The following is a 21078-nucleotide window of genomic DNA, read 5'->3' as shown; positions in this document are numbered from 1 at the left end:
CTGGGAACTCTGAGGGTCCCTCCCGTGTCATCCTTGGTGGCAGGAGGGCCACGACCCAGTAGAGAACAGTGGGACACCCTGTCCTCCTGCATTGCTTGTAGTCCCCAGGCCTCTCTTGCTGATTGCTCTGCTGAGCTGCTTCCGGTGTGGGCGGGAGGCTGCACGGGGGTTGAGGGGGAGGCCTGTGCAGCTCTGCGGCTGAGCGCCATTGCTGGCTGCTGGTCTCTACTGAGGCTCCTGGGCACCACAGGTGGGCAGGGTGTCCTCTGCCACTTGCCTGCTCCATGCTGATTTTCTGGGGCCACTCATAGAGCACCACAGACCAAACCCCAGAACCTGGAACAGCCCTGGAGGCTGCAGGTGCAGTGGGGGCTGGTTCCCCTGAGGCCAAGATGCCACCTTCTGTGGTGTCCCCATGTGGCTCCCCCTCTCGTGTGTCTGGGTCCAAATTTCCCCTTTGAGGGCTGTAATCATATTGCATTAAGGGTCAACAGCAGCAGTACGACCTCTTCTTCATTTGACAAATCTGCACTCACCTATTTCCAAATAAGGCCGCACTGAGGTCCCAGGGGTAGGACTCCAGCATAGGACTTGTGGGGAGGAGGACAGTTCAGCCTGGAGCAGCCTCAGTGTTTGCCTAATGTCTGGGGTCTGCAAGTGGCGGGCCGTCTGCAGACTTGGCACATGACCTGTTTTCTCAAGATACAGAGGAAAACCAGAAGCCACCTGCAGGAAGGATGCTCAGAGGAGGGGGCTGGGCTGGAGGTCACTTTTATAAGAGGCAAGCCTGGCCTTTGCCACCTCTGGGCAGGGTTTTATGATGTCCTAATCCATGTGGCAAAGACCGCAGCCCTGAGGGCAAAGGATCTTCACCCACGAAAGCAGGGGATGCTGGAGCAGCAGGGGACCCAGAGCCAGGTAGAAGGGGCACAGCCAGTACAGCCAACCCCGATGCCTGGGGGGACTGTGGGAGAGGTGGGCCTGGGGCTCAGGGCGGGAGAGAGTCACCTCCAAGCACCTGCCTAACCCTCAGCCCGCCGGCTCCAGGCAGTGGTGGCCTAGCTGTGACCCAGCCCAGAGTCTGCTGCAGGTTGAGGTGACCCATCCCCACCCCAGGGGCCCTTAGGGGTGGGGGGCTGGGTGGCCTGGCTTCGGATTTCCCTAACACAGGATTGACCCCAGGGAATGGGTGGGCAGGGACCTCTGGAACCCTAGGTGGGATTTCCATCTCGGGCCCCTAGGAGCCATCCACCGACTGCTTCATGGTCAGCCCTGGGCGACACACCCCGGGGCTGTGGAGGGTGAAGGATGCCTATCAATACCAGCTCGCCCAATGCAAGGATAGAATACTTGCCTGGGTGGAGGAAGGCCCAGCTGGGCACCTGGCCTTCTCAGGTTGAGGCCCATGGTGATGGGTGGGCATGGGGACCCTGCAGTGGCTGTTTGCAGTGTTTTCAAAGCCCCTCTGGGTAGCCGTCCCTCCCATGGCATGGGGTCTCCTGTGACTCACCCCCAGGTTAAGTACTGGAGTCAGGAGGGGAGCTGGCTCCCCAGCGAAACCCCGGCAGAGCTGAGTGTGTCCCACCATGCTGCCTCTGTTGTGACCAGAGCACCTGTGAAGGCTGGCATGTCGGGAGGCAGGGCCTCTGCAGAGTCTTCAGGCCGAGAGAGGTCATCCTGCAAGGGGCGGGCCTGGCTGGAGTCCCCGTGAGAGAAAGGAGAGGGACACAGAGACACAGGGACACTTGTGACAATGGAGGCAGAACATGAAACGTCACAAGGCAAGGGACCCTGGGAGTGTCCACACCCTGAACTCGGACTTCAGGCCCCTTCCTGTTACTTTAAGCCGCCCAGTTTGGGGTCATTCGTTTCGGCAGCTCAGGACCACATCCACACCCAGACACCCAGCCAGAGGCACCAGGGGTCCCCACCAACCTGGATTTGAGCCCCTGCTTCGAGGCTGACCACAGGACCCCATGTGAACCCAGAGGTCCCCTAGTCTGTTCCATGTAATCGATCAGAAATGGAAACACCCAACCCTGAGGAACAGCGCTGAGGCCACTGGCCCCGCGTGGCCTAGAAGGTAATGGTTTGACCTCATGTGAGTCAGGAGAGGCAGAGAGGCCATGGTGGCCATGGAGGGGTGGCCTTCTGGGTCAGGTGTCTCTGGACCCCCTCCACTCTCCCACTCTCACCTGCCATCAGCTGTTCATCCAACAGTTTTTTCCTGAGGCCCCCAGGGACGCCCATCTGGCCAGGGGGCATCCCTGACCTCTGAGCTGCAGAGATATCCCTGGTATCACCAGGGGGCATCCCTGGTGAGCTGTGGACAGGGACTGAGAGCCACCTGCAAGCTGCAAGCAGGGAGGCCATATCCCCGGTCTGACCAGCGAGGCCACGGAGAGGCGGGGAGGGCCCAGGCGTCTGGCTGCAGGGCCCTGTGTGACCCCTAGGCAGACTGTCACTGAGGGGCCCTGGAGGACTCTGAGCACAGGGGCTCAGGTGCCTCACTGCAGACCTGGCTGCACAGGGAGACCAGGACCTGGGGCAGCAGGGGGCCAAGAAGAGGCACCTGGAGGGGCAGGGAGGGGCTGGGCCATCAGGACTGCTGCTGTGGTGAAGGGGCCAGAGGCCAACCTCCATCTAAGCGCCTCACCTGAGGTGGAGCCACCAGTACGTGCTCACTGCTGGAGCCTCTGACCCACTGGTCACTTCTGGGGCCTTGGCCCAGGCTGACCCCAAGTCTGGAGCGTTTCAGGAAGGGCTCTGTCCACAGCCGGGTGGGATCAGGGTCCCTGACTGAGTCCCCTCCCCTCTCCCAGGCTCCTTCGAGAGCAGTGGATTCGAGCCAAATACGAGCGGCAGGAGTTCATCATCCCCGAGAAGCAGGAGCCCTACTCTGCAGGTGAGCGGCCCGGCCTCTGGGTCTGGGCCTCCGTCTCTCTCTCCCTGTCTCCCTCCGCCCTCCCCATAGCAGAGAATCTTTCTCTGTTAACCTGGTAATTGGCACCTGGGCTGGAACCCTGTCCTGCCGCGTTTTGCTTTACAGCATGGAGCTGAATCCCCTCTGTTTGGTGGCCGTGAAGGCCACAGGGCTGGATGGCCCATTCCTCTGCAGGGCCACAGGAGGACTGTGGGCAGGGGCCCTCATACCTGGCCTCAGTCTCCCCAGCACATGAGCTGGGCCTGGTTTCAGACCACACCCTTCCCAGGTGGCCCTGCAGCGGCCGGCATCCTGCATCTCATTTAAAATGAGATGCCGGGTACCCCGTGGATCCCCAGCCTGGGTGCGCAGGGCTTCCTCCTGCTCACTATTCTATGTGCAGTGGGCTTCCGGCCTGCAGGGCTGAGCCGTTTCCCCAGGGCAGGGGAGGTAGCTCCATGCCACTCCAGCACAGTCTCCAGGGCTTCCATGCAGACTTTGCTGGGCAGCTGACCCCTGGGCCAGGCTGGCAGGTGCTGCAGGTGGGTACCTCCCAGCTGAGACCTAATGCAGACGTGGCTCCACACCAGGCTCTGGCTTCATAAACCTCCCTTCTCTACTGCGCCCACGGTCGACAGAGGAGGAAACCGAGGCAAGGGAAGGCGCAGACCGAGTTTTGAGTGTTGGCACAGTCAGCATGGGGTGGGTTCAAGCGGGAGCTGTTTAGGGGGCCTCATGCCTTCTATGTGGAGACAGAGCCTTGGGCTGGCCTCACCTTGGATGACATAAGAACCGCCCTGTGTCCGCCTCACATACAAACTGCGGAACACAGAGCTGCCGGGAGCCCCAGCAGTTCTGCTCCTCAGCATCTGCCCAGGAGAAGGGCAACGGGCCTGCAGCAGATTCTTGTGCACAAATGCCCACAGCAGCTTCAGCCAGAAGTTGGGGGCAGCCCAGATGCCATCAGTCAACAAAGGGATGAGCAACGTGGCCCTCTGCACAGAGGGACATTGCTCAGCCACAACAGGGACGGACCTGGACCTGGTGATGCCGAGCGAGAGAAGCCAGACCTGAAGGTATAGGTCACGATTCTGTTCTCAGGCAAGTCCTGAGCAGGCGCCGTAGGACGTGTCTAGGGCAGGCTGGTCTCCAGGGGAAGCATGTCAGTGTTGTGGGTGGGGGCGAGTTCCTGCTAAGGGGTACAGGGTTTTCTCTCAGGATGCTGAGGAAGTTCGGAACTGGACAGAGGTGGGGGTTGCACAATGTCGTGAGTGGGCTAAAGGGCACAGTCCTTTGCTTTAAAATGGTGTCTGAAGAGCTCAGCTCAGTGAAAGCAAGATGGCTTCCTTGGCTGGTTGGAGAAAGGACAGTGTCCTCGCTGCCCTGGGCAGAGCTTGGAGCTGAGACAGCCAGGTAGTCGGGTTCTGGAGGAGGAGCCCCACCCCATCTCCAGACCCTCTGATTCAGCTACTGTCCACCCCAGGCATCGCATCCCACCTCTTCTAATGGCCCAAACTTCAGAGCAAACGGGAGAAAGAGCAGTGGGCACCTGTGCCAGCTCAGCCCCAGATGCTCCTGTGCTTGTCCCTACCCAGGTCGCTGATGCCAGAACCCCAGGAGAGTCATTCAGAACTCCTTTGTTCTTGGCATAGGCACCTTAGCAATGTACAACAAGATGGCGTACAACCTCGGGTCAAAGGCAGGTGTCGGCTGGGCTGATGTAACCACATCCCTGAATGTGACATCTGTTCTTATAACTTTCTTGTTGTCAGTGACAAAAAAAATCAGCTTAACTGGGGATAAGCAAACCTAGAAATGGGTTGGCTCACATAATTGGGTCTAGCTTCAGCTTCTGGCTGAAGCTGCTGTGGGCATTTGTGCACAAGAATCTGCTCCAGGCAGATTGGCCTAGGGGTTTAAGTGGTGTTGACAGGACTCAGTTTCAGGGTCACCACCTTCCAGTTGTGCTTCTCTGGGCTAGCACCAACCTGCTGGGGACACCTCGACTCTCGCAGAGCTGGATTTCACATCCCCTCTTGCTGGGGCTCCAAGTGGGACGCACAGAGGTAGCTGGAAAGACCAGTGTGGCTGGTCTGACTGGTCCAGGTTGTGTGTGTGACCCTGTCACTATAATCAGGGAGATGGGAGACCCTGGGTCATATGCTTGCCTCTGGAACCACAGGTTCTCCTGAGAAGAATTGGGGTCCAGGTTCCAGAAGTGGGGTGCATGCTGGCAACAAAACCAAGAGATGACACTCTGGTAGTTTGGAGGGCGAAGCATTCTGTGGGTGCACTTGGGCGTCAGTTCCTGGTACTTAGGTTGCCAGGGACCTGGTCTTTCCCAGCTCCTAAGCAGGGTTCAGGAAGTGGGGACACCACTGTCAGTCAGGAGGCCTCCCCAGGCCTGAGAATTCCATATGCCTTGTGACGGATCCCAGCTTGTCGAGAGTGTTTGCGATGGAGCTAATGGCACTTGCTGGGCCACCGGGCAGCAGAGGCCTCCCCGCATGTGGACCGGAGAGGTTCAGGTGTTCTAGGGCGCATACTGTTTGGGCGAAGCTTGGCCTGGCATGGGCCTTGGTGGGTCACGGCTAAGCAGATGATGGCTTGTCCTTTCAGCCCAGCCTTCAGATCTGGGCTGGGATTCACTCATGGAGGGCTGGCTGTCCCAATGCACTTGTGTCCTGACTGTGCAGCCAGGACAGCGCGCACAGGGCAGGAGGCAGCAGCCATCTGGGCTAGGTGAGGGCTGCGGTGAGCACTTCGTCTTTCTAAACGCAGACTGTGCAGGAGAGGCAGAGATCAGCTGAGCCCGGGAGACTCAGGACGTACCTGGAGCTTGGCTGTGGACACAGAGCAGGAGATGGGGGTGCAACCATGGGCGTCCACCCAGATGGAGGCTCCCGCTATTAGAGGTGGCTGTGCCTGTGGCACCCTCAGGGCCCTGTGCTCTCCGACCCATGGACGGCCATGGAGAGCTGGTCAGGAGGAGCAGGGCTGGACCCACTTCATGGTCCTTCCGTTCCAGCCGGCTTCCTCCTCCGCTGCAGGGGACCATCGGCATCGAGGTCGGTCTGAGTAGGGCTCGCCCCAAACGAGATAAAACTCGCCCTGGCAGGGAGTTGGCGGCCTTCTGGTCCTTTCTGCATCTGATCTCTTCCCTTTTACCTTCAGCATCTCTACCCGGAGCTCCTCCCAGCATCCACCCCCAGTGGAGCTCAGATCAGACCCCCCTCAAGGGAATAAGACCCTCAGCCTCCCAGGTGCTGCCTGCACAGAGGGATTAATTACAGACCCCACACAGGGACCTTTGGGGACACATTTATATCCCATTCCCTTTAAAGCACTTCCACTCAGAATGCTAGCTCCAGGCCTGAACATTCCACCCTTGGGTGGCCCTTCCCAGCGGAACCCTGGGTGTGGGCAGGACCTGGGGTCATCAGCACACCTTCCTCCACCACCCACAGACAAGTCACCTGCAGGGTCATGTGGTAGGTACCAGGCCATGGGCCGGAGCTTGGACATAGGAAGCCCCTGTGGTGGGGAGCTGCTTCAGTCCCCTTGGATCCAGGAGCTGGAGTTGCTTGGCTCTGTGCTCAGGTCCCCTGAAGTCACCTCTGCACCCCACCTGCTCTGGCAGAGTGTCTGCCTCTCCTGTCTACCCACTGCCTCATGCCCAGGTTTGCTGACAAGAAAGAAGCTGGGCTCAGAGTAGTCAAGCCCCCAGCCACCGTCCCTGCTTGCGGGGTGCGATGTCCTTCGAGAGCTTCCCTGCCTGTCCCTGCAGGCAGAGTGAGTGTTCAGAGAACCCACAGATGCCTCTCTCTCAGACCTGCTGGCCGCTGGTGAGTCCTGGGTCCTGCACCCCAAATCCCACCCGGAGCTCTGCGGGGTAGACAACAGGAGAGGTCCTAAGAGCTCAGGTGGAGCCAGAGCCCCCCCTCCAGATCCCCTCATCCTGCAGTGCCCAGGGGGTGGAGTGGGCAGAGGAGACTCCCCAGGCAGGCGGGGAGAGGGCTCTCTCCCAGGCCTTCTGGCTCCACCCCTCGCTGGCCACAGAGGCTTTCTTACAAGTGCAGGTGGGCCCCACCCTGCTGCCACTGCGAAATGCAGAAGTCCCTCGTGGTGGAGAAAGGGGAAACACAGGGCTTGGGAAGGCCTGGGACTCTGCACCAAGAAGTGGCCCCAGACCTGCCCTGGGATGGCCGGAACTGTGGGCTCGCTCCAGGGGCTGCTGCAGAGGGGACAAAGTTCCACCGAGGGTGGCCAGCAGGACCCAACAGCCTGAGCGGAGGACAGGCTTTGCTCAACGCGTCTTACCCAAGGCCGGCTAGTGACCCAAGGCCAGGTGGTGACATCTGGGAAGGGGGGGACCTGGACGCCCATTACTGTGGGTTGACAGTGGCGTCATGGATGACGTGGGCACCTGGCCCAGCGCACCGAGAAGCCAGGTCCTGCAGCATTCTTGCCGGAAAGGTGGAACCTCACCCCCACCTAAACTCAAAGGGAGGGAAGCTGAAGGAAATGACAGATCCGCCCTCTGCCCGCGGGCCAGTCATCAACTCAAGTCAAGCCCCAGATGCGGGGAGGGACGCTGTGCACATGGTGGGTGGTGCAGCAGGAAGACTCAGCGTCACCAGCGCCATTGGCTGAGCTCAGGTGCTCACCACGTTCACATCCAAACTCTAGGTCCCACAGGCTCAGGGTGTGACAGCCAGCGCCCCTTCAAAGCAGTTCACCCGGGAGGAGACTCATCCCTGGGCTGCTGCTGCCAGCCTCCCCCAGCCCTGGCATCCACCAGCTGCTCTCTGTCCCTGTGGGTTTTCCTGCTCTGGACGTTGCACATAAATGGAATTGTGAGACATGTGGCCGTCTGTGTTTGGCTTGTCACAGAGCACGGCGCTCATCCACGCCGTTGCATGTACTATTTTTGCAACTTTCCTTTAAGTCTAAAATTAGTTCAAAAGAAGAAGTCAGACAGAAGGACTGGCTTGTGCTGGGAGGGGGAGGTGCCAGACAGTGGGGTCTCCAGGTATCCTGGCTCCCACCAGCCTTGTGTCCTGTCCCCCACCCTGTGGGTCCCCATCTGGACCCTCCCCCCCAGGGGAGCCCTGTGGAGGCAGAGGCCACGCCTCCATTCCAGGTTGGATGCCCCCAGGGCCTGCCAGCCACCGTTCTCCTGGGTGTCCGGCTTTGTTATCCCACCTGGGTGGGTGGGTGGGGCAGGTCCGGGGGTCCTGGGCATGTCTTCTCCTGGAGTGGGGTTTGGAAGTGGTCTTCATTTCTGGGGGGACCAGCACTGTTGAGGGTGGGTGAGGGAAGTCTTGTCCTGGGCTCAGGGTCAGGCAGGTGCTGGCGGCCCCAACTGTGCCTGCCCTACCGGCCAGGGGGTATCTACTGGGAATAGACCTGCACCCCCAGGGATACTGGGGGATTGCAAGTGCTCAGGAACCAGGGCCACCTCTGACTCGGGCTGCCCAGGGCACCAAGGGAGCAGATGGGGGCTCCATGGGTGGACTGGACCCTGTGGTGGGTGCAGGGGTCAGGAGCCTGCAAGCTCTTTGGTGACATGCTTGCCCCCAGGGGTCAGCTGACTTGGCTGGCCCTGCACTTCTGTCTCTCCATGTCCTGGAGCCAGGAGTGTGGGGTGTCAGGGGTACAGATCCCGTCACAATAACGTCCCTGCCACCCCCACTCTCTGAGTGGCCCTCCTTGGCCAGAGTCGTGGGTACACGGGAGAGGCCCAAGCCTTCCCAAGACTTGGAGATGTTGGGCATTGTGGGTGTGTCCTCATGCTGCCCCTCCCGGGCTCCTGCTCTTGGATTGACCCCGTGAGAGCTGTCCCTGCCTCCAGCCGAACCTCAATGGTGGCCTTTGACGGGCCCACACAATGCCCCATGTTGTCCAGGGGGCCAGGCCACCGCTCACCAACAGACCCGGCTTCCTGCCCATGGCTTCAGAACGGGTCCCTCTGGGAATGGCCCTGCCTCCGCTCCGCCTCCCTTCCCTGGGGCCGAGTGGTGGCCCTCCTTGGACGCCTGGTTGTACCAGGCAGGGATGTCCCAGGGCTGCCGCCACCCTCAACCTTTGTCCTGTCGTAGGGAGATGGAGAGGTACAGCGGGCTGGGGCTTCCCGAGTGCCAGGGCCTTGCCCAGCCTTGGCTTGCCCGGATATGTGGTGGGTCAGCCTGGTGCCCATCGCAGGGGATTCCTAGGTGCTTGGCAGTGTGGGTGTTCCTGGGCGAAGATGCCAAATACCTCGACGTGTTTGTGGGGTTTGGGGGAGGTGGGTGGGGCTGCCTGTCCCTCCCTGGGGCAAGATCCTTGCTGGACTCAGGACTGTTGGCCCTACTTCCTGGCAGCACTTTCCCTGTGGAGGTGGGTCTCAGGGTTTGGGGGTGTGCAATGGGAGGGGCTCTCTGATACCCAAGGGGTGGCCCCTGCAGCTCTGCTCAGGCAGCCTGACCCCTCCAGGCACTGTGGCGACCGGCTGGCCCCTTCAGAAGTGCAGGGGCTCTTCTGGGCCTGGTGTGTGCCCTGTGCTGTGGGGCGCAGCCAGGAGAGGAGGTGAACACTGGCTCGGGAGCGCCAGCCCCATCCTCTGCTCTCACCTTAGGATCTGTGGTCACTGTTCCTGCCTGTGACGTGCTGAAGTCACACCAGGGGCCCTGTGTCTGAGTTGTGCTGGATGCACTGGATAAGTCCAGTGGTCTCGCTGGCCCTCAGAAACTGTGGGCCCAGGAGTCCTCACCTCAGCCCTGCCCATTTGATAGAGCCAGGAGGTGGCAGTGGAGGTCTCAGTGGGGCCAGCTGGAGAAGCCCTGACTCAGTGCCAGCTTCCATGCTCCTCACTCTGCAGCCCCACAGAACCAGGCAGCGTCTCTGGGCCCTGGGTGGCTTGGGAGCAGGGTGGAGCGGGGTTCACACGACCCGAGGAGGCCTCTGCACCTAGAGCCCACTCAGGATGACGGCCCTGAAGCCTCACTCCCCTGCTTGTCCTTGCGGCCCCCTCCCCACTGTGGAGCTTAATTCTCAGCGTGAGATCCCAGCGGGCAGCGGGGCCTGGGGCAGGCAGAGTCCTGAGCAGGCTCACAGTGTGGCCCTGGGCTCTGGGTGGCGCTCCACAAGGTGTGACTGGTCCCCCATGAGCTCAAAGGCCCAGAGACCAGTCCTGAGCCTGGGCTGGGGCAGGCTGGGTGAAGGGGCCTCAGTTTCTCTGGTGGCCCCCGCCAAAATCCTGGCTCCACGCTCACCCCTTCGTTGGGGGCAACACCCTAGCAGGAGACCCCTGATGGTGGGAGGGGACCCCACAGCTGCCCAGCCCCAGCCTTGCTGGCATCCTCAGAGCAAGGCTGTATAGACTCAATTTAAACACACACACACACACACACACACACGCACACACACACACTTTATATTTATGTGGCATGATTTGCATATATTTTGCATATCCTATTTAGAGCACAGCTCTCAGAGCTGCAGCAGATGCGAGACGCAGTACCATAACTTCACAGAGAACCCTGCAGTGTCCTCTCGCCTGCTTCCTGGAGCCGTTGTCCTGTCTTCTGCCCGTAGCTCTGCCTTCCTGCGTCACTGGGTGGAAATGGCTCCCTCCCTCAGCCCCCTGCAGGCCCAGTGTCGCCCTGTGGCCGGGCCACGGTGTGCTCTCTGTTCCCGCCGAGCGGTTTGGGTTGTGTCCAGGTTGTGACTCTTAAGAGTAAAGCCGTCAGAAACACCAGTGAGCAGCCACTGTGTGCACGTCCCTGTCATTTCTCCTGGACTTTCACTCCTCTCTGGTCACATGTACGTGTGTTTCCCGTAGAAGAAGCCGGCAACCTGCTTTGCTGGTGGCCTGCTGCCGTCCCCAGGGCAGCCTAGCAGTCCAGCCGCCTTGCGTCTGGCTGGGTTTTGCTGTCCTTGGGTGCAGCGAGGCCTCGTCCTGACGGATGCTGAGTGTGCTCGAGCATGCGTACTTCAGTCATCCGAGGAGTTTCTTCACTGTTGGGAAGAGGCAGCTCCTGGGGCGCTGGGTTCACCATGCAGTAGGTATTCAATCAATGCTCCGTAAGCTGACGACCTGTGCGCTGGATGGACAGTCCTTCCAGAGAAGCTGGTCGCTTGGTCTGCTGCCTCGAGTGTGGGCAGGAGGACAGTTGCGCAGGTGCCCCTGGGCGCATCCTGGAGTGTGTGCGGGGCCTGGGCAGTGGAGGTGCAGCCCTGTTGGCTGTATCACTGGCCAAGGGCCCGGGCTGGGGTGGGCGGGTGTCTGCTAGCCAGGTCGTTCGGGGTAGCAGAGGCTCTGGAGGTTTGGACTTGGGACTCTGGCCAGGGACCCTGGCCAGCCCATCTGAAAACACCCTCATGTCTACATGCAGCCTCCTACTGGCTTGCTGTCGGGAAAGACAGATGGACTCCACACACACCCCTGGTCCTGTGGCCTCAGATGTGTGCTGGATCGGGAGCATCCAGAGCCGGCCAGAGCCTGCCCTGCCCTGCCCTGCCCGGTGTCCTGCCGGTTCCTGAGGCACTGCTGCCACCTGCTGGGCACTGCGGGCGTGGCAAGCAGAGAGGCAGTTCAGGGCCTGCAGCCCCGCAGGGTGGGCTGGGGGCGCGCTCCTCGGCTGTCTGTAAGATGGGCTATTTTACAACCACAGGTACCTCGGAGGTTCTGGCATAAGTGAGGCAGGCGTGTGAAGTGCCTGCCAGGGCTACATGGTTTGTGTCCAGGGCTGGGGGCACCTTGCTACCAACATCCTTCCTCCGTCCTGCTGGGAAGGCACTGCCCAGCACTCCTTGGTGTCCTGCTCAGCAGCTGGGGCAGAGAGGCTGGACCTGATGCTGAAGGGGACCAATTGGTCCTGCAACCCTGCCTGGCTTGGTGCTCGCTCAGTTGGTTAGCGCATGTTCTGAGTATCCCCAACACACAAAGGGATCTGCCCACTGGTGCCATGGCGAGGGTGCCAGGGGTAGGTCAGCCTCTCCACAGGCTTCAGAGATTCTTGCAGGGCCCCTTGAGTTGTAGTGGTGGGAGTGGGCCATGCCTGTCACCGTCCTGAGACAGGCTGGCAGAGCCACCGCCCCCTCCTGACACTGGGCTTCTGCCTTTTTATGGCCCTGTGTCTCAGGGAGCAGAGAAAATAGCCCTTTGTTTCTGTTGTTGGGGATGAGGCTGCCCAGCGGCTGAGGGGACGGGATGGGGGACTTGGTGGTCAGGATCGAGTGGTGTCCCAGGCCACTGGGGTCTGGCTCCGTGGCTGCTGGGTATGATGAGGACATGCAGGAGCTGTTTTCCCATGATGCATTGCCAGCCCTTCCCTGCGTCCAGGTGAAGTTTCTCTCGAGCCCCTCAGGTGGACACCTCACAGGGCTTCCAGACCACAAGGGCAGCAGGACCCTCTTCTTGAAAGAGAGCTGCTCTGAACCCCAGCAAGCCCCTTTCCCGGGCCACTCAAGAAAGACACCGGGAAGCACGGGCTTCACGCACTGATGGGAGGACACATTCCTATAGCACAGGAGGGCCCACGATAGGCAAACCCAGAAGCAACCTAGATGTCCCTCAGCATGTGGGACGTGTGGGCCCATGGGCAACTCACAAGGAAATCCTGTTGCATATGGCAGCTCAGTTATAGCTCCAAAAACATCCCAGGGAGGGGAAGCAGCTGGCTACCTGATTCCATGAATTCCAGATGGATGGGTGGATGGATGGGAGGGTAGGGGGATGGAGAGTGGGATGGGTGCAGTGGGTGAATGGATGGATGGATGGGTGGATGGGTGTGTGGGTGGAGGAGTGGAGGGGTGGATCGGCGGGTGGGTGGATGGGAATGATGAAAAGTGAAGCCAAGTGGTGGGGGGGACAGATGCTTTGGAGTTGGATGGTGCATGAGTCATTTACTCAGTGACCAAAAACCACCCACGTGTATTCTCTTAAGTTCTGAACTCCAAAGTGATGCTCCGGCAGCTAGAGCAGGTGTGCGGGGTGCTGGTCCTGGGTGCTCCGTGGTGCCCAGACATGGCTGGGCGTCACTCCAACTCTTCCATCTCATTTCCCTCCTGGCCTCCCTGTGGTGACCACGTTCCACCTGGCCACCCAGGATACCTCCCATCCCATGGGTCCGCAACCATGCCTGCAGGTCCTTCAGTCAACTTTGTGTGGGGAGACAAGTAGACACTGGGGCCTCCACTGCCAGCACAGGTGGTCACGTGGGCGTGCACCTGGGCGACAGGTCCAGCTGGGCCTCCCAAAGGGCAGTAGGTGCAGCCTATGTGCTGGTGGGGAGGGAGAGGGGTGCACCTGTGGCTTCTTGGCAGTCGGGGGGCCAACGTCAGGGAGGGAAGGACAGACCCAGCCCTGCTGCCTCCCGTCATGGCTCCTGCCCAGCCCACAAAGGTGGCAGAGAGTCCCTGGAGAGAGGTACAAGGCCAGCTGGCTAAAGTCCCAGTCCCTCGTCCCCTTGCAGGCTGGGATCTCTCTGGTCAGGGCCTGGTTCGCGCTGACCTGCTGACCCGGGATCTCCTCTCTACCCCCAGGGTACCGCGAGGGCTTTCTCTGGAAGCGTGGCCGGGACAACGGGCAGTTTTTAAGCCGGAAGTTTGTGCTGACGGAACGAGAGGGGGCCCTGAAGTATTTCAACAAGAATGACGTGAGCGGGGCGCAAGGGCCAGGGCGGGTGCCCATCCAGAGGCAGCCCAGCTCCCACCTGGGGTCCCGCAATGTCAGACTTTCAGCCCCTGGACAGGAGCTCAGCCTCCCTCATGCAGTTCCCAGGAACCATGGCCATGAGAAGACCTCCCATGAGGGGGGCCCCCCCGGCCATGGGTCACCCCCCCAGGAGGCCAGTTCCAAGGGGCACGCCCCTAACCCTCATGAGGCCACAGTTCCAAGGGACACACCTGGAGGATACAACCCAAGGACACACCCCCACAAGGACACACCCCAAGGGCCTCTGGAGGGTGTTGCCTAGGAGAGCACAGGGCCTGCGGCCCAGGTGCAGGGAGGGCACAGCGCCCTGCCCACTGCCTGGCTGACCCCGCCAGAGCGCACCACTATGGCTGCATGGCCCAGTGCAAAGGGAGGAAGGGATCAGAGTCTGAGCCAGCCAGGGGACAATCCAGATGGGAGGGGGTCTGATACTGTGTGCCCACTGCAGAGTGGCATTTATTCCTCATGCCCAGGGAGGGAGATATTGTTAACTGTGACTTATAGGCTCAGAAAGGTTCAGTAACTTGCCCACGGTCACACAGCACAGAGGTGTGCCACCAGCATCCATACACAGCCCAATCTCTCCTTCCTTCTAGCTGAGCTTAGACCCAGTCTCATTCTGCAGGCCAAGGAGCCCAAGGCTGTCATGAAGATTGAGCACCTGAATGCCACCTTCCAGCCGGCCAAGATTGGCCACCCCCACGGCCTGCAGGTCACCTACCTGAAGGACAACAGCACCCGCAACATCTTCATCTATCATGAGGATGGGAAGGTGGGGCTTGTGGGCTGGGTGGTGGGGGCTGGGTGTGGGTCACCCAGGTGACCCTTACTGTCTGGGGAGGGCTGAGCCTGCCCCCTGCAGGGGTCTCCTGCTCAGCCAGCAGTATCCATCACCTGCCCCTGGTGCCCAGTGGGGATCCTGGCCTGGGCACCATGTGGCAGAGCAGAGGCCGCTCTGGCTCTGGCTCTGGCCGGTCTCCTGAGCTCCCACAGGCCCTGCAGGGGGAGGCCAGTACTCCGTCCCCACCTGGCATCTCTGGAGGGGTGTGGCAGGCCCCACAGGCAGAACTCCCTGGAACCTGTCCTTTCGTCCCTGGACCAGACTGCGGGGTCTCAGTGGTGAACCCCGCACTCCTCATTCTGGTGTTCATTTCTATTTTCACCGCAGTGCCCATTTTAAGTGTTCTGCGGGGCTTGGGGATGGGTGTTTGAGGCTCTCCCTCTCCCGAGGTGCCTCCTTTCAGTTTGCTCTGGCAGGTCCTCTGGGAAGACCCTCTGGGAAGGCCCTCTGGTCTGTAGACACCATGTTCAGGTGGCTGCCAGATCTGCCGCTCTCTGCACTTTCTGGAGACTCCAGCTGGGGAGGGGTCACCGGTGCCTGCAGATCCCCTCCTGATTCTCATGCAGTCTGCTCACACCACCCTGACCTCTTGAACATGCCATTGGGCCTGAGCAGCTGTGACACTCTTCCCGCCTGCCCGCCGTCTTGTTTCCCCAGGGTAGACACGTGTGCTTCCGTGGTTGGCTGGTTGGCTGGGATGGTTAGGCACCAGGCCTCCTGCTGATCCGTCTCACCTCATCCTTCTTCCTCCTGGACCCCAGTTCGCTCTGGTTTCCGCCCTCCTCCTGGTGGAGCACACCCTTAAGTAGCTTCCTGAGAAAGTGCCAACATCTGGCACACTGGGAATTCTGCCTTCCACTGGATGTAGCCTGGCTAGCTCGGCAATTCTAGGTTGGAGGATTTCTTCCTAATTCTGAAAGCTTGCATGCTGATTTTTCTGCCCACCATCATCCCAGGCTTTTCATGGTTTCTGGTGACATGCCTCCTCCTGGGCCTGTCCCCCTTGGTTGTGCTGGCCCTTTCAATCCAGGGAGCATTTCCTTGAATTATGTCTTTAATAATTTTCTCCTTCCATTCTTTTCCAAAAGCCCTGTCATCCAGAGTTTATGCTCTGATTTATTATTATTTTTTTTAATTGTCTGGAGAATTTCTCCAACTTGTCTTCCAGCTGTGTCAGGGGCTCACTTCTCTCAGATGGTTGACTCCTTGGGTTCCTGGGATGTTTCTCTCCAACCCTTGATTCAAGATTGCCTCACCTCATCTCTGATGATCAGTGCAAATCCACGAGCTCTCATTTGCTTTGATTCTTCCAAGTCACTGTCTCCTGTGTGTGTGCGATTTGCTGTCTTTCAGGTGCCCCAGCAAAGGTCCCTTCCCGGGGCGAGGAGGGGGTCGGTGCTGAGTGCGGACACACACCGTGCCTTCCGGGTCCTTCACCCACCCTCCGCACCCCCAGGACAAACCTCTGTCTTGGGGAAGGTCTTTCAACCAGTGCTCCTGCCCCCAACCTAGGGTCGCCCAACTCCCAGGCAGGCCCCGGGGTGGGCAACATGCAGGCTGCAGCCCAGCTCCCCCTCCCTGCCTAGGTCCCTGCGCCCTTGTTGGTCTGTCTGTCTGTCCTCTGCATCTCAAGGCTGGGCAGTGTCAGCAGACGGTGGAGGAAGCCTGGCTCAAGGGGTGAGGGGATGGCTTTATCTAGGGGTCTCTGACTTCACTTTCCTCTGGGGCTGCTGCCAGGGGACAAGAGGGACTTTTCCTCAGTGAGTCTTCTGGGACCCTAGTGTCCCACCCTCCAGGGACAGCTGTGGTGTCTGCTCTGTGCTGTGTCCCGTGTGGGGGCAGAGAGGATGAGTTAGCCTGGTCTGCCTTGCCCTTGGGCAGTCTGTGGGGCAGAGAGTGTGCAGACGCCCCAGAAGGACCAGAATCCCAGCTGTGCCGGGCCCAGGCAGGATCCGCCCTGGAGCAAATGTGGGGACAATGCTTCGGGAGAGGAAGTGGTTGTGAAGGCCCTGGGGCGAGAGGACGGGCCAGGGAGGCACGAGAGTGGGCGCCTGGCCTTGCGGAGTGCTGGACCTGGGGTCCTTCCGCCGTGTGCGAGAAACCGCGTGATGGCGGCTGGACCTGGTTTGCGTTGGGCCAGGCAGTGCGGGTTAGCGGAGGCTGCAGGGCAGGCCAGGCCAGACCTGTGGTGCTGGGGTTCCTGAAGGGTTGGCATGGGCAGTGCCCTGAGTACTGAGGTGGCCAGCACCAGGCTTGGAATGGGCAGCACTGACGTCAGGGTGTGAGCCATGGAGTGGGGTAGTGGGCAGTGTGGTGTGAAGCGGGTCTTCAGCACGGCTCCACAGAGGGGATGGGTGGAGGGCAGGTGAGGGGTGACGTGGGGCAGGTGGGGCCTAAAGGGGTGGGGTGAGACAGCGCAGGTGGCTCCCAAGCCAGCGTGGTAGTGGCCTTGCAGGACCATGGGATTTAGAAGGTGGCGGCCCTGGGGAGCCCTGGCCTCAGGGCCCGAGGGGCGTGGTGGGGTGAGAGCCCCTGCATCCTGAGCAGCTGACGGCTGGGCACCAGCACACACCGGGGGAAGGTGTCCCAAGTGGGGGCCCAGCCTGTTCCCACAGTGAGGCTGCCAGGCGCCTGCGGAGCGTGAGCAGAGGGAAGGGTGTGTCTGGTGGGCTTGGGGGAGGCGGGAGGACCAGGGCTGCAGCTCACACCGCCTTTGGCCCCCAGGAGATCGTGGACTGGTTCAACGCACTGCGAGCTGCCCGCTTCCACTACTTGCAGGTGGCCTTCCCAGGGGCCAGTGATGCAGATGTGAGTGGCTGCCCCATGGGTTGGGGGACACCTAGAGGTGGACATCTCAGCCCTCATACCCCCTAGTCTGGGATGGCTTTGGGCTCCCCCCGTGGGTCACAGGACTGACCAGGGGCTTGCTCGGGGCCCCCCAGAAAGGCCCTACTGAAGACTGGTCAGCCCCAAAGTGACCACAGCTCCCTGGGGAACTTGAGCTCAGTGTGGACAGAGGGGCAGGGGAGGAGGAGAGGAAGAGACAGGGAGAGCGGGGGAGACCTTCACTGCAGGTGCACGGGGCTGGACCCTGGTGCCTGACCCACGTTTCTGCCCTAGCTGGTGCCGAAGCTCTCCAGAAACTACCTGAAGGAAGGCTACATGGAGAAAACAGGGCCCAAGGTGTGTCTGCAGGGGGTGCTGCTTTCCTGCTTCTCCCTGTCGCCTGGGGGGGAGGGGGCAGGGACCTGGCACAGGGCACAGCGAGGCACGACCATCCAGGTGCCTCCCGAGTCCTGTATCAGGGCCTGCATCCCAGATGGCCCTGGGCTTTGGGTTGATCCTCTCAGCCCCTTGCCTATGCCGGGTGGGAGTTCCAGCCAACCCAGCTTTGGGTGCTTGAGCTCTGGGTCAGCCTCAGCCCTCTGGCCCCTTAACAGGGACCTGTGCACCCCCATGGGCATGGGCCAGGCCCCCTGCTGCCATTCCCTGCTGCCTGGGGGTGGGGGACTAAGGTGGTCCCAGAGGTGGGACAAATGCTCAGTGAAGAGTAGGTATGGGGGCCGGGGAAAGATGAGCACTTGCCAAGACTTCGTGACTCTGGTTGGTGGGCAGAGCAGGGCCCAGCCGGGGACACATGAGGGAACCAGTAAATGACCCTGGCCCCCAGGGTGAGCTGTGATCAGCCAGGGCAGGGACCTAGTGGGGCTGGCCTGCTGGTCACAGTCTTCCATGACCCACAGCAAACAGAAGGCTTCCGGAAGCGCTGGTTCACCATGGATGACCGAAGGCTCATGTACTTCAAAGACCCCCTGGTAAGGAGGGTCCAGCTGGCAGTCACCCACAGAACCAGCTGACTGGCTGCTTCCCAGAATGGTCAGTGGCTGTGTTGATGGGGATGGTTCCCAGGGTCCTTGGCCTCAGCCTCATCCAGTTCTGCCAGTTCTGGGTATAGTGGAGCTTGGACTTGATGCATCCTGGGAAGAGCTGCCGAGGGCCCCCAGCTGCCCAGGTGGGGATCAGGGGCAGGGAGGGTGGCCAGCTCCAGCTTGGTCCCCATCGTAGGACGCCTTTGCCAGAGGGGAGGTCTTCATTGGCAGCAAGGAGAGCGGCTACACAGTGCTGGAGGGACTCCCACCGTCCACCCAAGGCCACCACTGGCTGCATGGCATCACCATCGTTACACCTGACCGCAAGTTCTTGTTCACCTGTGAGACGGAGTCGGACCGGAGGGAGTGGGTGGAGGCCTTCCAGAAGGTGGTGGACAGGCCCATGTTACCCCAGGAGTATGCAGGTGAGGGCTGGCCACTGAGGTGAGGCCCTAGGCCCTGTGTCCACAGTCTGTGGGGTGGCCTCTGGCTGGACGGAAGCCCCAGGTGGGTCGTGGGGAAGGCTGGGGCTGAGCTGACCGGCTTGACCAGCCTGTGTCTGTCCCATCTCCAGTGGAAGCCCACTTCAAGCATAAACCCTAGCGAGAGATGGTTCATCCAGAGGCCTAAGGACACTGGACTCGTGACGTGCTGGCAAGGAGGCAGCTGGACTTGGAGGCCTTCTCCGGGGCAGCCCTGGGCTCAGCTGGGTGGAGCCTGAGCTTTAACCACTAGGAGGCGCTTCTGGAACCTCGTCACAGGCCAATCTGCCTGGCCCAGCCCAGCCATGCTGCTGCTGACCACACCCGGCTGACCTGCTCCCCTCCCTGCTCCCGGACACTTCTCCTGAGGGCCCTGCAGGGTCTCCCAGCTCAGGGGCATCCCCCATGAACTCCTGGATACCTGCCCAACATGAAGGGACATTTAGGCCTCCAAAGTGGGACCTGTGCTGGGTGGCTGTGGACAGCAGTGAGCTGGCTAGGCCCCTGGGGACTCTGGGACCTGCCGCATGCCTCCCTCCCTTCCCTCGTCGTGACCAGTATTTATTGGGTATCTGCTGTGTGTCCGCCACGGGTCTGGGGCCAGCAGAGAACGTGGCCCTGTCCTCAGGAGCAGTTTTCCAGGGGAATGGTGTGTGCAGATCCTGGCCCCCCCACCAGCTGGGGCCCTGGGTTCGGGCAGAAGGCAGGAGGGGTTCACCCGGGGGCTGCCAGGTGCCATGATGGGGACCTAGCCACACCATCTGCTCGTGGGCATCTGTGCCCAGCTTGGTGCTCAGCCTTGACCAGTGATCCATGCCCACCGGCCCTGACCTTTAAGGATGATGGCTAGAGCCACCAAGAGGCCCCAGAGGCAGGGGTGACCCTGTACCACCTCTGCCCCTGGGCCCCTGCTTGCTGCTGGCAGGCCAGTAGTTAAAGCCACTTCGTATTTATTTCACACCTGGTCTCCCTCACGTGCTGCACTCTGGCCGTCCAGGACAGCTGGGCTCCCTTTCCATGGGATCCCTGCAGGGCAGGTCCCAGCCAGCTGGACGGGCTGGGTGGAGCTCTTTGGTGGTAGATGCACCTAGGGGTGACCTGGGTGGCTCTAGCCCTTTCTAGCAGAGTCACGCCCTGGAGGAGATGGGGGAGGGTTCCTAAGGCCGGGCACCCTGCTGCCCCATGTCACATCCTGGAATAAAGTGTGGCTCTGGTGTGGTCCCATCTATGTGTTCAAGGCTGGGATGGGAGGGGGCTGAGCTGGGAACCCCTCCTCCACCTGGGCAGACAAGGAAGACTCCCTGCAATGACCTGAGGGCGTCGGCCTGTTTGACTCCAGCCCCAGTCTGAGCTGGCACATCCACTTGTGGGGAGCCAGGTCCCAGAAAAGGCTGACGGCCCCACCCTGGGCTCACTGAGGCCCAGTTCCCAGGGTCTTCCTGGGTGCCCCTTCCTGAACACCTCTGCACACACACCTGCCCCAGGCTAGGTCTGGGCCTGCAGCAGAGGCCCTGGGATGCCCCTTTCCCAGCAGGTCCTCCAGGGCCCAGCCCCCTTCAACTTGCCTGCAGGGACCTCTGTCAAGACCCACCATGGCCTGAGCTGCCCTGCACCCAGCCTGGGCTCCATCCACCCCCATGCCTCCCACTTCTAAATGAGGAAACTGAGGCCCTGCGGAGGCAGAGCCACTCTGCCTGGAGTCCCCTCCCTCCTTCATCCCACCAGAAGAGGCTGGGTCGGTGCTCACGGCCCTGCAGAGCTGCAGCTTCTACAGACACCTGGGTTCTCGGATGTGGAGACTCGAGTCCCAGAGACCACAGCACTGGTCCTGGGTCAGAAAAGAGAACACAGAGCCCTGCTTTTACCACAGCAGGTCCAGCTCTGCCCACAGCCTTCATGGGCTGATCTTGACACTTCTTCCACCATGGGCACATGGCACAAGCTGTGTGTTTGCCCAAGTACAAATTCATATGAGCGCATGAATGTGTGCACCCTTACAGTTAGGGGGGAAAGTTTTCCAAACAAGGTAGGAAGTCTGCAGTCATTGAAGGACAGTCACGGGTTCCACAGGCTGACTCTTGGTAGGGACAGAGAGCTGCCTGGACACTGGGTGTCTGGGCTGCTGCCTCAGCTGGGTGCCCTGGCTGGCACAGCTAAGCCTGAACTAGGACTGTAGGGATGGTGCCATCTTACGGACCAGAGTGTCAAAAGCACACAGTAAATGCCACAGTAAGCAGAGCACATTACTTTGGATGGTCCTGAGG

General features: G+C 60.8%; 1 protein-coding gene across 2 annotated transcripts in view; it reads left to right on the top strand.

The window, feature by feature from the left end:
• The window catches only part of ADAP1 (ArfGAP with dual PH domains 1), a 43435-nt gene extending 23400 nt beyond the window's left edge, over positions 1 to 20035 (top strand). Inside the window, exons 4-11 of one of the 2 annotated variants that reach the window (XM_079120658.1) lie at positions 2823 to 2905; positions 13451 to 13563; positions 14248 to 14394; positions 17188 to 17271; positions 17584 to 17646; positions 18207 to 18278; positions 18529 to 18757; positions 18907 to 20035. In XM_079120658.1, the coding sequence (XP_078976784.1) occupies positions 2823 to 2905; positions 13451 to 13563; positions 14248 to 14394; positions 17188 to 17271; positions 17584 to 17646; positions 18207 to 18278; positions 18529 to 18757; positions 18907 to 18935 (820 nt within the window). In that variant the 3' untranslated portion in view covers positions 18936 to 20035. Of the gene's footprint in view, positions 1 to 2822; positions 2906 to 7612; positions 9190 to 13450; positions 13564 to 14247; positions 14395 to 17187; positions 17272 to 17583; positions 17647 to 18206; positions 18279 to 18528; positions 18758 to 18906 lie in introns of those variants that run through there. The other variant, XM_079120659.1, reaches the window with a different exon arrangement.
• Positions 20036 to 21078: the final 1043 nt, after the last annotated feature.

This window comes from Sciurus vulgaris (assembly GCF_902686455.1).
Source record: "Sciurus vulgaris genome assembly, chromosome: 18".
NCBI classification, from domain to species: domain Eukaryota; kingdom Metazoa; phylum Chordata; class Mammalia; order Rodentia; family Sciuridae; genus Sciurus; species Sciurus vulgaris.
Note: the sequence above shows the minus strand (reverse complement) of the source record. Positions and strands in the feature narration are given on the sequence as shown.